This window comes from Rutilus rutilus (genome assembly GCF_951802725.1).
Source record: "Rutilus rutilus genome assembly, chromosome: 3".
NCBI lineage: Eukaryota > Metazoa > Chordata > Actinopteri > Cypriniformes > Leuciscidae > Rutilus > Rutilus rutilus.
In genome coordinates, this window is record NC_140211.1 from 6,422,615 (window position 1) to 6,440,563 (window position 17,949).

At 36.7% G+C, this 17,949-nt stretch overlaps 1 protein-coding gene across 1 annotated transcript in view; it reads left to right on the forward strand.

Moving 5' to 3' along the window:
* The window catches only part of LOC311287724 (Fc receptor-like protein 5), a 211,413-nt gene that overhangs the window by 191,546 nt on the left and 1,918 nt on the right, over positions 1-17,949 (forward strand). Inside the window, exons 14-21 of the mRNA XM_084404752.1 lie at positions 8,755-8,856; positions 9,048-9,128; positions 9,232-9,282; positions 9,364-9,414; positions 9,522-9,596; positions 9,677-9,754; positions 10,061-10,120; positions 10,253-10,322. Coding sequence (XP_084260878.1) covers positions 8,755-8,856; positions 9,048-9,128; positions 9,232-9,282; positions 9,364-9,414; positions 9,522-9,596; positions 9,677-9,754; positions 10,061-10,120; positions 10,253-10,317 — 563 coding nt within the window. The 3' untranslated portion in view covers positions 10,318-10,322. The remainder of the gene's footprint in view (positions 1-8,754; positions 8,857-9,047; positions 9,129-9,231; positions 9,283-9,363; positions 9,415-9,521; positions 9,597-9,676; positions 9,755-10,060; positions 10,121-10,252; positions 10,323-17,949) is intronic.

Consider the following 17,949-nt stretch of genomic DNA (forward strand, 5'->3'; position numbering starts at 1 on the left):
AAACATTAAGTTGTTGGCGGATCAATCTATCTTTAGTAAGGAAAATCCCCAGGTACTTGATACAATCTTTTACAGGTATATTGTGCAACATTGATTGTTGAGTGTCATAAAGACAGAATAATTCACATTTTGATACGTTTAAATATAAGCCTGAAGCTTCAGAGAAAGAATGAATAATATTGATACACAAGGGAATTTGACTTTGGTCTTTAAGAAATATAGTTGTATCATCAGCTAGTTGAGATATTTTAAATTCTTTACCAAATATAGAGATACCGTCTAAACGGGGATTTTGTAAAATAACGATTGATAACAATTCAACAGCAGAAAAAGAAATGGGGAAATGGGGCATCCTTGGCGCACTCCTCTATCACAATTAAAGCGTTTAGTGGTTTGAAGGCCAACCAAAACTGAAGAATTAATGTTATTATAAAGCATGCTCACCATGTTGATAAAAGTAGATCCAAAACCAAAAAGGCTAAGAGATTTAAGCAAAAATTGGTGTTCTAAAGAGTCAAATGCTTTATAAAAATCTAAAAACATTCTAATAGCTTCTGAATCAATATTCTCTGAATAATCAATAAGATCAAGAACTAATCTAATGTTGGAGCTAATGTGCCTATTTTTCATAAATCCATTTTGTGTTTCGCCAATTATACTATTAAGGCCAGATTTTAAACGAACCGCCAAAATTAAAGCAAGTAATTTATAATCAACATTTAACAGTGATATAGGTCTCCAGTTTTCAATTAAAAGTGGGTCTTTATCAGTTTTGGGGATCAAAGAAATAAGACCCTGCTTCATTGAGGAGGTCATCTCTCCTTTTTTAATACAGTCTTTAAATAAATTATGTAAAGGTTGCTTTAAAATGTCCCAAAAATGTAAATAAAATTCAACAGATAAGCCATCAGTACCTGGAGACTTCCCCCTCTTCATAGATTTCAGTGCATCCTCCATTTCAACTATAGAGATATCAGAATCACAAAGTTGCTTAAAGTCATCATTAATACCTGAAATCTTATCATGAATACTTAAAAGAAAATCGTCCGATTTTTCTTGAGAAAACTTGAGAAGTATACAATTTTTTTTTGTAAAAGGAATATACAAAGGTTGAAATCATTCCTGGATCTGTACATAAAGCACTATTAATATTTAAGGCAGAGAGAGATGTCTTTTTACGATTTCCTTTTTCAAGAGCAAAAAAGCAATTAGTGTTTCTTTCGCCCTTCTCAATCCATTTTGCTCTAGAGTGTATAAAAGCACCTTTAACAATCTCTGTGTACATATTTTCAATTTGCAAATGACATGTGCTCAATTCTACCTCATCCTCTTTACTGGGACTTCCCTTCTGCATTAACACTCTTAATCTATGAATGAGTTCTAATTCTTTAAAGGGATACTCCACTTTTTTCGGAAATATGCTCATTTTACAACTTCCCCAGAGTTAAACAGATGAGTTTTACCGTTTTAGAATCCATTCAGCCGAACTCCGGGTCTGACGGTACCACTTTTAGCATAGCTTAGCACAGATCATTGATTCAGACGAGTCCAGTAGCATTTCTTTCAAAATGACCAAAGAGTTTCAATATTTTTCCTATTTAAAACTTGACTCTTCTGTAGTTAAACCGTGTACTAAGATCGACGGAAAATGAAAAGTTGCGATTTTCTAAGCCTATATGGCTAGGAACTACTCTCATTCCAGCGTAATAATCAAGGAACTGTGCGGCCGTACCATGGGTGCAGCAGGCGTAATGATATGACGCAGCGCCTGAAAATAGTCCCCAGCTCGGTAACTTCTTCCAACGTGACCGGGACTAAGTTTGTCTAACCTATTAGACCTATTTTCAGGCGCTGCGTCATATCATTACGCCTGCTGCACTCATGGTACGGCCGCACAGTTCCTTGATTATTACGCCGGAATGAGAGTATAGTTCCTAGCCATATAGGCTTAGAAAATCGCAACTTTTCATTTTCCGTCGATCTTAGTACACGGTTTAACTACAGAAGAGTCAAGTTTTAAATAGGAAAAATATTGAAACTCTTTGGTCATTTTGAAAGAAATGCTACTGGACTCATCAGAATCAATGATCTATGCTAAGCTATGCTAAAAGTGGTACCGTCAGACCCGGAGTTCGGCTGAATGGATTCTAAAACGGTAAAACTCATCTGTTTAACTCTGGGGAAGTTGTAAAATGAGCATATTTCCGAAAAAAGTGGAGTATCCCTTTAAAGCTATAATATGCAAGAATTGTTGGCCTCTAGAGGGCACTACATTCCAAACAACAACAACGGCGTAGCTTGAAGACGATGTGAAGGAGCGTGGAATGATGGGAACTGTCGTTTTAAACTCCACCGTGGATGTAAATCAGTCAGACGGGAATCGAAAAATCATGTTCATGGATGAGGCTAAGTTCTATTTTTATAATGACATGCTTTTTGTGGCGAGGGGGGCGTGGTTCAGCGCGGTCTGTAATGGGAGAGAGAAGAGATGAGCGTCCCGCTATGCTTGTTTGGCAAGAAGGTCAAGTGAAAATGACGAACACCTGTGTCTTATTGCTGTGATCCGCGTGGAGAGACCGCTTTTAAGCCGCGCGCTGGAACGAGAGAGAGAGACTGGAGAGAAAATTGGACGCAGAGAAAGAAAAGCGGTGGATCCGAGCTCTCATTTTTGAACTGTTTTGTGCCGTCGCGGTTGCCACGGTGAATGCAACTTTTGTTTGTTTTGCTTTATTTTAATAAAGTACGAGTCCCAGTCACGCCGACCCCTGTCTTCTTCCTTCCTGACTCTTGAACCTCATCACACTTTTATTTCATTAAAATGAATTAACCGCAAGAAAAGTAAGGTTTAATACTAAATTGGTTATCATAGATGTAACTGTATATGTCGAATTCATTGTTGTGATAACGCGGCGCAGTTTTACATGTTCTAAACAATTGTTTTAAAAGTAAATTCGAACATACCCACATCATTTGCCAAAATACTGATTAATCTTTATGTATAACACATGCTATATTTATTTACATGGCCATAAACACCAGACGTGATAAACAATGTCAATAAACTAAACACAAATCTAAAGCAATATATACTTCCCTTACATAAACAACTAATACCGAATGCTACATTTGGAAAATATAAAATTAAGCATGATTTGTCGACAGAACCAGCTGCAATCGGTAAAGATTAATTGTGTTCCATAACGACTGAAAGAAACAAGCTAACGTTTGTTGCTTGATAGACGCTACAACTACAACTTCCGCATTTGTCCAGGACTCCACGCAGTACGAGCGGAAACCGAGGGTGACGCGCGCGGATATGACGCAATTGACTGGCGACTCCCAGCTCCCCCTGCTCTAACGCCCCGTTTCCTTGGTTAAAATCGCAATTTTCTCACGATTTAAAAATAGTTGGAAACATTTGGGATATTGTAAGTAATCAACTTACCAAAATATATAACACTGGCCTTGAGATTATGGGGTATTTTAATGCAAAATTCTTGCATATTGTACCTTTAATGTTCTTTTCTATTTTAATTTGCTTACTTCTATTAACAGCAAGGACTCTAACTCTATATTTAAAAAACTCCCTGCAGCTAGAGTCAGGGTCGCTTTCAGTACTACTAAACATAGAATTAGCCAGCTGAATTGCACTATCATTAAAATTGGCGTCTTCCAAAAGACAACTGTTAAATTTCCAGTAACCCCTTGTTCTATTTAACTTACTATTTTGTGCAAGATTCAAAGAAATTAACATGTGATCAGTAAACGGGGCAAATTGATGATTAACAGTATGGACATCTTTCAAAATAGCATAAGAAATGAGAAAAAGATCTATTCTAGCTTTAAGTGAACCAGATTTGTTGGACCAAGTAAAGCCTCTACAACCATTGTTAAAGAAACGCCAAGCATCTAACGTTACCACTGAAAGATTTTCACACAACCATAAAATAATATTATCATGTAAATTAGAGGTAGTTATATAGGAAATCTATCTTGTGCATTGTCAGGGGTTTCATTAAAATCTCCAGCTATAATCAAATAAGCATTTAGAAAACAACTTTGTATACTTATAAGCTTAGCTCCCAATTCTTTAAGCATAGATGCATTAGCATTTCTAGAGTTGTGCCCATAAACATTACACAAGATGAATATCACATTTTCGGTCTTGCATACTAGAATGATCCATCTACCCTCATCAGATGAAAAAGTTTCTAAAATATCTCCTCTAAATTTATGCATCAAAATTAGAGTACCAGCCGAACGATTGGATCCGTGACTCATAAAGATTGAATTACCCCACTGAGTTTTCCAAAAATTGTTGTCTGATTCACAAGAGTGACTTTCTTGAACAAAAATAAAATCAGCATTACTACGTTTACAATACAAAAACAAAGCTTTCCTTTTCAAATGATCTCTTAAACCTCTAACATTAAGAGAGGCTAAATTAAAAGAAGAAAACTCAAAAGAATGCATGAACACAGATTACAACAAATGCAGTGCAACAAGACCAGCTAAACGTTAACACAACAAGATCCTATTTTTGGCTAAAGAAGTTGACTTATTTTCCTTAAAAAGGGTAGGTGGTGATCGATCGGTAATGTCTTCTACATGGCACCAAAAGAACATTTAAGGTGCATTATTGAGATAGAGACATTAAATAAATGAAAAACGTTATAAAAAAAAAATATATATATATATATAGTTCGATTTCCTTAAATGGCCGACTCAGAAGATCAGATTTCACGAAAAAAAACATTCAGTCTGAAGTATATTAGGCCACAATTTTCTGACCATCAATGAACGCAAAGGGCCCCGAAAAGGAAGCCTTCACCCTCCTCTCTTGCCTTTTTAACAAGCGGCCACAACTTTGCTCTCGCAGCAGCATCTGCAGGAATCAGAGCTTCCGAAATGCGTAGACGAGACTCTCTCAGGTATGGGTTATCCTTCGCAGCTTTCCAGACGAGGTCTCGGAATGACCGTGTAGAAAATCTTATGATGATGTTTCGATGAGCGCCACCCTGGTTCCCGTCTCCCGACTCGGTGCATCACGTCAAGAGCGCCGTTAAGCTTACCAGCGATGTCAGGTGCCACATGTTCGAGAATGTTCTTAACAGCAGAATGTTGATCCTCGTTCTTGGTTTCAGGGACCCCGTGCACCTTTAAACACCAACGCCGACTATATCGCTCAAGTTGCTCAATCCGCAATTGGATCTCCTTGTCTGACGATTGAAGCTCTGTAATATCTCTGGCCATTTTGCACATTTTCTCCGAGTGCTCATTAACTTAAGAAGCAAGCTTCTGCACTACCACAGACAGGTTGTCAACGGCTTTTGTCGTAGCATCGGTCGATTTCTCAATGGAGATTAGCTTTTGGAAAGTAGCATCTTGTTTCGCAAACAGTGCTTGAATGGTAACGTCTTGTTTTGCAGACAGAGCTTGAATAGCATTCAAAATGTCGACGATATCTCCGCTTGTTTCAGACATCTTTTTCTATTTTTTAGAAGGAGGACTTTTTGCAGGAGACGCTGGAAAGGGTGTAGCTAAACATAAATTAAAATCCTGTTTCGTATCACTCGACACTGAAGGGTCAGAAAGCACAGCGAACCTGTTGCTCAGACAAGCGTCAGAGACTAGCTCAACTTCGGCGCCAACCTAGACATCCATAGCTTTCGGAAAAACTCGTCTCCTTCTGCCCATTAAACAAATTTAAATGCAAAAAAGTTCACGCAGAAGACCACAAAATATAAATGAAGAATTAAAAAGACTGATCGATCACATTACTACCACACCCGCCAGAGCTCAACTTTACACGTCCACCAACCACGACGCCATCTTGGCCCCCCCACGATATTAACTCTTCTTAACTCAATGTTATAAACGTTACTACGTGACTTAGACATCAGAGGGCTCACACCAGTTAACTTATTATTTCCTGCAGTGTTTTACAGCATAAACATTGTTCTATCACTATAAATCTCACTCATCACGCTGGGCACATGTTAATGCACGGTAATTCTACAATATAGAAACACAAACACAACAAAGTGACAGTCACTTACTTTTCGTCATTAACTCAACACATGAATATTGGAAGCTGGATCATTCAGAAGGGACTAAAGAAGCTACACAACACAGGTACGTAGGCTAAACTATGCTGTTGAACTTGAACACGTTTCCGTACCCACTATAACCAACACACTAGCTACACACTTCCTCTACCGTAACCACAGAAGAAGAGTCTTAAAGCGGCAGGCACCCAGAAATGTCAGAGCCTTTTATACACTATGGTTTAATAAATGTTCAGTGATATCATCCAAAGATTTTTCACTATATTGTTGATATGACAACTAGTAAATACACTAAGGCCACATCCACACCAAACCAGAGTTTCCCGATCCAATCTTTTTCCCCTCGTTCTAAAAAAAAAATACCGTAAACACGACGTCCTCTAAAGAAATATTTTTATATTGCGTACGCACGAAACCACTGAAACCGACTCAAAACAATGTAGTTCACATGCCAGACCAGTGTGTGGCGCTGTAATTCTGCCACAGAGATACACTAAAAACAGAGAAGATAATATATATACAATAATATATACACTCACCTAAAGGATTATTAGGAACACCTGTTCAATTTCTCATTAATGCAATTATATAATCAACCAATCACATGGCAGTTGCTTCAATGCATTTAGGGGTGTGGTCCTGGTCAAGACAATCTCCTGAACTCCAAACTGAATGTCAGAATGGGAAAGAAAGGTGATTTAAGCAATTTTGAGCGTGGCATGGTTGTTGGTGCCAGACGGGCCGGTCTGAGTATTTCACAATCTGCTCAGTTACTGGGATTTTCACGCACAACCATTTCTAGGGTTTACAAAGAATGGTGTGAAAAGGGAAAAACATCCAGTATGCGGCAGTCCTGTGGGCGAAAATGCCTTGTTGATGCTAGAGGTCAGAGGAGAATGGGCCGACTGATTCAAGCTGATAGAAGAGCAACTTTGACTGAAATAACCACTCGTTACAACCGAGGTATGCAGCAAAGCATTTGTGAAGCCACAAAACGCACAACCTTGAGACGGATGGGCTACAACAGCAGAAGACCCTACCGGGTACCACTCATCTCCACTACAAATAGGACAAAGAGGCTACAATTTGCATGAGCTCACCAAAATTGGACAGTTGAAGACTGGAAAAATGTTGCCTGGTCTGATGAGTCTCGATTTCTGTTGAGACATTCAGATGGTAGAGTCAGAATTTGGCGTAAACAGAATGAGAACATGGATCCATCATGCCTTGTTACCACTGTGCAGGCTGGTGGTGGTGGTGTAATGGTGTGGGGGATGTTTTCTTGGCACACTTTAGGCCCCTTAGTGCCAATTGGGCATCGTTTAAATGCCACGGCCTACCTGAGCATTGTTTCTGACCATGTCCATCCCTTTATGACCACCATGTACCCATCCTCTGATGGCTACTTCCAGCAGGATAATGCACCATGTCACAAAGCTCGAATCATTTCAAATTGGTTTCTTGAACATGACAATGAGTTCACTGTACTAAAATGGCCCCCACAGTCACCAGATCTCAACCCAATAGAGCATCTTTGGGATGTGGTGGAACGGGAGCTTCGTGCCCTGGATGTGCATCCCACATATCTCCATCAACTGCAAGATGCTATCAACATTTCTAAAGAATGCTTTCAGCACCTTGTTGAATCAATGCCACGTAGAATTAAGGCAGTTCTGAAGGCGAAAGGGGGTCAAACACAGTATTAGTATGGTGTTCCTAATAATCCTTTAGGTGAGTGTACAATAATAATAGGTTCAGTAGTTTCTTCTTTATTTCATTTATTTATTTATTTATTTTTACTAATAACTTTATTGAACAATATAAACAACCATAAATGGCCTGGTACAAAATATGAAATGTCTTAATCAGACAACAGACAAGCATCATAGCATGAGAAATAAAATATAAAGAAATAAAGAAATAAAATAAAGAAATAAAACAAAAATACATTCAAGTGAAGAAATAAAGAAATAAGAGGCTCAGCAGCTTCTGCGACACGAACACACCGCAGTAGTTTTTCTCTTACGTGACGTAGCGGTGCTGACGTGTGGGGTGATGACATCATCGTTTACAGAATACACGGATTGGCTGTACACACGAAAACGCAAGTGTGTCGGTTTCAGATTTATCCACACTGGGACCCGGTTTAAAAAAATAGAGGTTTCAGGCTCCCAAAAGGCCGGATGCGTACGATTTACGTAGGCTATACAGCTGAACGCGTCTCCGTGTGTACGGGCTCTAAGTTTCATCATGCTGGCATGTGTGGAAAGTTTTAAACAGTGTGTGCTGTGTTTTTAAACAGTAAATAGCTCTGCATTAGTTTGTGCCTCGCTCACCCCTATCCTCCAGACATGTTCAGTTCATTCATGAGCTGCTGCCCTTCAGATTATTCCCTTCCGGAACAAAAATATATGGAAATATACTGCAAAATATAATGCAATATATTACATTATACATGTCCTTATATGGGAAACTAGTGCTTATATTTTTCAATACACTGCAATATGCATTGACCATATGGCGATATATTAATACCAGTAGCGGGCATTGCATTTCACACCTAACCTTCAGTGGTGTCCCAGCTGAATTAATCCACCTCTTAATGCGCTTTTAGTAATATGATCATACAGGATCACGTCACTCACGGACAGATCTGTGTGTTTGTCATGTTCTTCACTCTCAACAGCTTCATCTTCTCTTCTGGTCATTGGTGTGTCTGTAGGATTGAGTGTTTGCTTGTTGTTCTTCATCTCACTGGTTCTGCTGTGGAGACACAAACACAAGAAAGGTGTGGAGCAGTTCATCACATGTTATGAATTATTAAACCACATGAACAGCAACAAATGGAAGATACAGTTTCTGAAGCCTAGACAGTCACTGCATGTTTATTAATACATAAGCAGTTAATGCATGTAATCAGATTATATGTGAGTGACAAAACTCTTACTGTGACCATAATGATCTTTGTCTCTATTGTAGATCAGCACTGTAACATTCAACAGACATCAGTCCCGAATCCATCTGGAGAATCTCAAGCGTTAAACTCTCCTCTGCAGTCTGGTCAGACGCAATAACACATGATTTATATTTATTTATTAATGTTTTTTCCCCCCTTTTTAGACTGCCTTGCTTTTAAACTTTCTCCTTGTTTGCTGTCCAGCAGATTCTGATCACATTTATGATGATGTGACTCCAGTGAATAGTGGAAATAAAGGTTGAGTCTTAAAAATTATTAGAAAAAAATCAACAATCATTAAATCTGTGATTGACTTGTTCCTCGTTGTGTGTTTTTCAGACGTCACATATTCAGAGGTCACTATTAAGAAAAACATATCCGCGGATAAAGGTTAAAAACCCTCTTCAATAGAGTCATTAACCAATAACATGTATGCAATTTTAGTTAAATAAAAATAATATATATTTCTTTCTAATTGACTAATTATATTTTTCTAGACAAAATCATGGCAAAGTCAAATAATGTGATGTACTCAGAAGTCGGAACAAAAGTCAAGAAAAGCAAAAGCAAAGGTGAGATCCTGTTTTTCCTGAAGTACAGCATATTTCCAGGATGTTCTGAATAATCTGATTTATTTTCTGTTCTGTATTAGATATTAATACTGCAGGACCCAGTGATTTGACTTACGCACAGATCAATATACAGGACAAGAAGAAAAGCAAGAGCAAAGGTAAACTCTCAACAAACTGCATCTAAACACAACTGTCTGAATGAATCATCACATTTAATATATAATGCCTCTATATTATCAGGAAAAGAGAACAATTTAATATCATTAACAGAACTGATAAAGACCTTCATTTTGGAAATGTAACAACAGTCTCAACAATCACATATTTACTGAACCTGCTAATAAATGTTCATTGTGGTTTGAGAGGTTCTGTTCTCTCTTGATATAATCATGGATTATCAGTTATTATTGTAGTTGCAGATGTAAAGCGTGTGTTTATTCTCTGTTTCTCTTGTTCACTGTCAGGGAAGAGCAGCGAGTCTGGAGACACTTTATACTCTGAACTGAAGAACAACACAGATAGAGGTGAGAGAAACAGAGTCAAGCTTCATCACTGTTAAAGTTGAACTATTAAACATTAATAGATCAGAATGATTCATAAAGTCATGTGGATCATTGAGGAAGTGTGAAAATCTCATCAACATTTGTGTTCTTCAGGTGCTGATGCTGGAGTCGGTTCTGCAACGAAAGCTCAAGTTTTAAGGAAGAAAGGAAAACAATAAAACACGTAAGATTTTTCTTACAATGATTTTACAGTCACTGACAAGAAGATTCTTTCATGTAGAATATAAATCTGTTTTTAGTGATTCAGTTCAGTTATTGTGAGGATCAGGTTCATTGTGATCTTAAAACTGTAAATCATAAACAGCATGAGCTCAAACCAGAGCTTTTTATTGTCCACGTTTCCCAGATAACAGGGAATGTTCTTATAACTTTAGCTATTGTTCTGACAAGGTTCTTAACTTTTCTCCTTAATTTATTAAGGATCACTAACTTCCTGGGTTGAAAATGTCTTACGGTTGGATGTTAGACAGTAAAATCCCCTGTGTTTAACAGCTCTGAGTGAGCATTAGTGACGACACCTGATGTTAAAGGTGGGAAAGCCGTTTTTGAAGATGCTGTTGGCCAATGTTGATGTTTGAAATCAACCCAAACAAACACACCCCTTCTTCATTGCTCCGCCTCCAATCCTAACAGCCCGAGTCGATCTCGAACCCCGATCCACTGCAAGCGAGGCGAGTGCGCTAACAATGACTGTATAAAATGCATTCACTAGCAGTCGTCAGCGCGACTCTCACTAGCTGACCTCCGTTACACACGCAATCCAAGAGTAGAAGTTTTTTTTTTTCATCATAGCAGAAGCGCAAAAAAAATAATGCTTACTGAAAAATAAAGCGAATCAAAACATGGGCCCGATTTTAATGATCTGAAACGCAAGTATCAACTGTAACAATATTAGCTCAAAGGGGAAATATTAATAATCCATAATTACCAACTATGATTAATTATTAATATTTGGGTCAGTTAATTAGATTAACTTTGAGATAAGATAAATTAATATTACAATCAATTAACAAACTCTTTGATTATTCATTTATTCTAAGAAAAGTGTATCTTTCATGGTCACCGAAAAATAATTATTTCATATCATGTACAGCACTTAGAGCATGTTACAAGATCAAGATCGTAAAAGGGACTTTGTATTCTAGCAGAGGCTCAGAAATCAAATACATAATTGTGCATAAGTTTTATTAACTAAATCACAAACATAACTAAACAAACAAACAAACATACATCCATGCATACACTCTAAAAAAAAAATATCGTAAAAAAATGGTCAAATGACTGGCACCAAACAAAAACTGTCAAATTAAAGTAAAATATCTTAATTCCAATAAAGTGCAAAAGTTATTTTACAGGTTTTTCCTTGTTTGAATTAAGATATTTTACCTTAATTTTATGGTTTTTATTTGGCAGCCGTAGCTGCCAGTCATTTGACCGTTTTTTTTTACGATTTTTTTTTACAGTGTAAAACTTTTATTTTATGGATTTTTCCAATATCATAATGACCAAACACCTTTAATAAAGTTATGGCACTAAAAGTTCTACTGAGAAACACTTATTTTACAGGTATTTCCTAAATGATTACAACCAAACACCTTTAATAAAGTGACGGCACTAAAAGTTCTACTGAGAAACACTGTTATTTAACAGACCTTTCCTAAATTATAACGATCAAACACATTCAATAAATTGTCAAGACGTGCTCAAGAAAGTAATAAAACAGTTTAATTTTAGAAGACAAAATAAGTCTGTAAAAAAACTGTATAAAACTGATTAAAATCATCTCAAACTTTAATTTGCAGCACTTAAACAATGTAAGTTTAAGAGTATTTAAACAATGTAAACTTGTAATCTAAATAAAATGGAATTATTCAGACCCCTGGGGGTCACATAGTTCTGATATTAAATATTATATGGTCTTTACATTCAGAATCCTAACTATACAAGTTTATTAATAAGTTAAATCAAAACATACAACACAAGTGTACCAGAAGTGACAGATACAGCAAATAAACAGCAATCGGCCAGTAATCAGTTTGGTGCATCTGGGAAGAAGAAAAAAAAGGACACACTATGATTATCTCAAAATGATTTCAATTATTTGTGTTTCCTTTAAACAAGCTTAATACATTTTTATTTAAATTGTCTGTTTGTCTTCTGATTTGTCTGGTATCTAAAACTTATGTCCGATTGAAAAATGTGCATCACCAAAAGAATAAACATGTCGATTCACAACAATGGACATTCTTTTCCAGAGGTATCATTGTAAGGTAAACGCCTCAAAATACCAATTTGTATTACAAAATAAAACCAATTGTATTAACTGGAGGTGTTTTCAGACTGCTGTGATATGGGTAACGAGGGTCTTTCTCTCACAGGGTATCTGCACAATTTTTAAAGTCAAATTTAAGGCTTTTTAAGACCTTTTTAAGACCTGAAGAAATCAAAATTAATACCGTACATTAGGGGTGCGCAATATTGACAAAAATATGTCTCGATATTTTCAAAGTTTTGTTGATAATAATTAGATGATATTTTACTGATTGTGTTTTTGTACTGGTACCCTGGCTGGTTTAGGCTTGTTGTTGACAGCAAACCCACGATATTCATATTTTTTTATATTCTATGCAGTGGTCAGTTCACAGTAGTGACCGAAATTAACATTTTTATTAAGGGGCAATATTTGCTATCTTAAATTGATTTCCAGGGGCATTTTCACCTATATATGGACATTGTTTCTAAACATATTTAGAGGTATGCATCACCTTTTATGTCAAATTCTAACATTCAAATTAAATTATATTAGAATAACACAGTACCAATGTCAAAATAAATCATTAATTTAAAATCCATCCTTGCAGTGCAGAGGTGACACAGAAGCGGCATCAAAACTGGCATTAGCCTACTATATTTACACTTCATTTACAATTGCATAAATAAAGCTATTCAATATTTAAATATGAAATGATTTATAATTTTAACGCTTTAATTAAAGGATACTTTAAATATGAAACTAAAACCACCAGTAGGTGGCGGCAAGAATAAGCAAGTTGTTGGAGTCATTTATTCAACCGATTTGTTCAAACGGCTGATTCATTCAAAAAACAAGTGAATGTTCATTGAATCGTTAAAATGATTCGTTCAAAACGCGGATTTCAGTGAAACAAAAACAAAAACTCACACACAGATATGCTATTATACTCCATATAACTCCATGTAAAAGCCAGAAACTAAGCGTTTTTTTTGTTGCATAGGCCTATCTAAAGGGTTAATGGTGCCACCTGGTTATCAACAGTAAAAATGACAAATTTTACCTCTTCCCAACAGGGAAAACCACCAACAATCAAAAATGCATGAGTATATGGTGTCATGGCTTTGCAATCAAAAAATGTGGTTATAATGGAAGTCAATGAGGCAAAAACAGCCACGAACAGTAAATGAGGGAGAAAAAGTTAAAATCTGATGCTGCACAAAAACTAACAATGCATAAAAACAGAAAATAAGTCATTTTGTGTGTTTTTTTTTGTTTTTTTTTTTTTTTTTTTAAATCAGTGACATAATTTATGAATTTGGCAATTAAAGAGTTAAAATCCAGATTTTTAAAAAAAAAACATTTAGTCGTTTTGATCAGGACTGAGGTTGATTAATAGATTTATACAAAAAAAATAGAAAAAAAATATTTATCTGATACATTTTTACAGCAGTTTAAAGTAGTGGCTGTTTTCAGCCACGAACATAACGAAAGGGTAGTGAATTTGCCCACAGTGTACTGTTGAGTTTTTGAAAAATTTCAAAGCATTTTCCCAAAATATGTGTCCAAATAAGATTAGTCACCAAAAATAATTCCATTTGCTGAAACACGGAGAAAGTTATGGCCAAATTAAGACTCAAAAATACCCCGTAGTGGATGAAAACATCCCCAACAGCACATAAGGGTTAATATAACAATACTCACCGCATCTGAAGATCATGTGGCTGGATCATATTTATTCCCAAAATTCCTGGATCATGAGTGAAACACACACATACACAGCAATATTAGCTATTTGTATATTAGCATTTTACTAACAGAGACATTTACGAAAGCTTGCAAAATTGTACTCACCAACTCCAAAACATATTATGATGACTGATCGGTAACGTTAGGCCTAACGTAATATCCCGCGATCAACAACTATTCAAAAGCCTAGTTTTCATATTCTTCTAGAGTCAAAGAGTGTGGTTCGAGTTCCTCTCCGTCTAAAGAGACAATGTTAGGGTTAGGGTTAGGGTTAGGGAAATGTTGATTTATTTACCTATTTTTATTTTTTTAATTAAGTTAGCTGACAATTACACATGCTAGCAACACATAACATTAGCCTAATACATTGAAATATGTAACGTTAATAATATCGATATTGCTTTAATCGCGTTTAGATTCTCAATTTAACACACTATATTTTGATGTAGCAGAATTGTTTTTATAAAATAAAAAGTTATTTACCTACGTATTCAAACTTGACCTGTAAAAGGTGCGCATAGTTGTCATTGGCCAGATTCCTGGATGACAGTCTGAATAACCAATCATTCTCAAAACAACTCGGAGAGACAGCCAATAGTGTGGTAACATTGCAATTACAGGAAAAGATGACATGTTTTAAAAGAAAGAATATGAAAAAATATACACGTGCTATTTATTTAGCTGTAGTTGTAGGCTGGCTGTTATATTTATTCAATTGGTTAAATGGTGTTTTAATTGCAGTGTATGATTAAAAATTAAACTTAAAATAACTTATATAATAACATATATTTACCACTGCTCTGCTAAACAGCAATTTAACAGAGCAAACAGATTATATATTAAACAGAGCAAACACTACCTATGTATTCATATAAAATTCTGTATGTAGACCTATATGGAAAAACTAATGGATTGGTATTCTCTGGGTGACATTAGTTACATCCATGTGACCCATAATGACCCTTTTGCACTTTAACAAATTATTGACCTTTCCTTTAGAAACACTCTTATGCCTAATAATGTCTTGCTTTTCACCCTGTGAGGCACTGTTACACATCCTGTTGGTTTAGGGTCAATCCTCTGTCCAACACAGCACTTTGCTAACATTGGCATAATTCTAAGTTGCAACATATACCCCGGGTTTCACAAGCAAGGCTTAAGCCTGTAGTCCCAGACTAAAATGCACATTTCAGCTGTTTTACCTAAAAAGCAACTTGCACTGACTTATCTTAAAATATGTCAGTCAGTGCCATTGTTTTGTCTCAAGATGCACACCAGTTATGTGAAACCGGGGCTGGGTTAGAAATTTAGGGTTAAGGTTAACCCTTACTCTAACCCTACTCATTGTCTACAGACCTTTATTTAACAGCATGGATACTCCAAGGTGTTGACTGCAGTGGTTAGGCCTTTAGCATTGATACAGGACTAAGAACTTCTCACTGCAACAGTCTGTAATGTAATTTAAGAGTATTTGTGTGGATTGTCCCTAAGCTAGAGCTATTGGTGCATTCAAGTCATCTCATACAGATCGTATTTATAAGTTGAACGCACATGAACGCCACCACAATGATGAAAATATGAGTAGGAAGCTCAGGATTTTCTTTAACCCCGATCTTGAAGAGTTAGGGGTGTGTCAGTGAGAAACATTGAGGAATACCACAATACTTATACTGTAGCAGTGACATTGTCAGGCTTTTCTATTTACAATGAAGTAAGCTAATACCTGCACAAAATATGAGCATTATAATATAACAATATAATATGTAATGATACAGTGGCTTCATAAATTAATTTAAAACATAAAAAAAAAAAAAAATAGTAAAACCTCATGAATACAAACATCTCAGGAGGAGCTAAACGCACCATATGTTCCACCATGAACCCTGTTGGCCTGCTGTCTGACCACCAGCAAGGTCAATTTAACAATAATTGTGCAGTTTGCTTGCATAAAATTTGTATCCAGAATTACAGAGTTTAAATGTAAAAATACACTTAAATGTAAAACTAATAACATTTACTTTAAAATGACAAGGAAATATGTTAAATTGTTAGTATGGATATAAACCTTTAATATAATGAGCTACAGGATAGCTCATTAATATAATGAATATTTTTCCTTGTAATTTTGCATGGTTTGCAAAAATTTCCACTGCTGCGTCTGTGTGTAGATGAGAGAAGCTAAGTGTATGCGCGTTGTGCACACGCTACATTATGGCCAAGCATGCGCCCTTAATATAGCATCTGAACGCGCCACTGACTTTAGACTCGGTTTTTCCTGGTCTGTGGCGGGAACTGGAACTGCAGTTTCTGGAACTGCAAAATAGCACCAGGTAACGTTTGCGCTGGAACACGCCTCCTCTTTCCAGTGATCCTCCCCCGGGAGCGCAAGTTCATTCCCTAATTTACTGACGTGCGTCTGTGGAGGGAAAAGTCCGCTGTGCGTCGGGTGCAAAATAGGAATGATTCATGCGTTGGTGTACAAAGTCAATTGCGCTGGGAGCAAGATAGGACCCACTGTGTTACTCACGTGTGGAGCGAATCAAAGCAACATCCGTGTCTGTTTTCAGGCCTTCCCGCTTCGCTCTCTCCAGCTTTTCTCTTTTGTATCATGTCTCATCTCTACAGTATTTCTGCAGTCTTTCTTCAAATCTCCCTCTTGATCATTCTCTCTCCTTCACCGTCATGCATTGACTGCACGCGTTTGTTGTGTCTGTGCGACTAACTTCCAAACAGCATATTTAAAAAAAAAAACACTTACCCCACCTTTAATGAGTAAAATCACTGAAGGAAAGAGGAATAAACATTTGAAGTCCCCATTCTGGTGATCAGTGTTTCCTGTAGTTGAGTTCTTGATTGTGTTAATTAGTTTTTTCTCTGGCTGTTTTAACAGTGTGTTCAAAAAAGACTTTGAATGTGTCAGAAGGATTCAAGACAGAATAACATCCAGCCTGGTCTCATTGTTAATACATAGGTATTAATATGTAATTTCAAAGACACAAAACATACTTTTTTGTACGTTTGGATAGATGATGTTGACTGTCATGGTGACGCTATCATGAAGTGGCCTGATTCACTGATCAGAAGTGTTTTTTGTTATTGCTGTTATTAATTAGTTTAAATATTGTGTGTGTCGCGTCAGCCTCTTGGTAGTTTCTACCGTGATCACATTACTCTATTTCGGCCACGAGACTCTTCCCTCTATTTACTCCTGTAAAAGGTCTACCTTTATAAAGTCAGGAGGAGTCAGGTAGGCTTATAATATTCTCTTATCTGATTATGTTATCTCAGGGTCAGCTCTGATCTACTGTACCCCCTAGGCCTACGGTTCAGAAAACAGCCAAGCCTACCAGTGTAGTTAGTTCAGTTCACCACAGCTGTCTCTCCTATTCCTGCTCATGCTCTCCCACGGCCTAATCAGTTGCGACTGTTTGACAACCTTGTCTGGATATCGCTATAAAAATCAATCTTTTTCAGACAGTCATCTCATGAAACCCCAAAAGGATTCTTACTCTACAGCAATGAACAGACTGGGACAATCCTATCAGAGTTTTGAGGGCAGTCCTCATTCTCATTTTATTATTTCTTGCAAAGGTAAAAGCTGAAAACACCACTCTATGCCAGCTAAGCTGGAAGATCCATGCCAGAGACACAATTACATTTCAAAGCTTACCCTGTCTTTGTTCAGTGTATGTTTTCTCAAAAAGTCGAACTTGGCAAGTCTGAACTTTGCGTACTTGGTATTGAGAAACGCCTAAAGATCTGAAATGGGTGTGTCAGACAAAGGAGACGT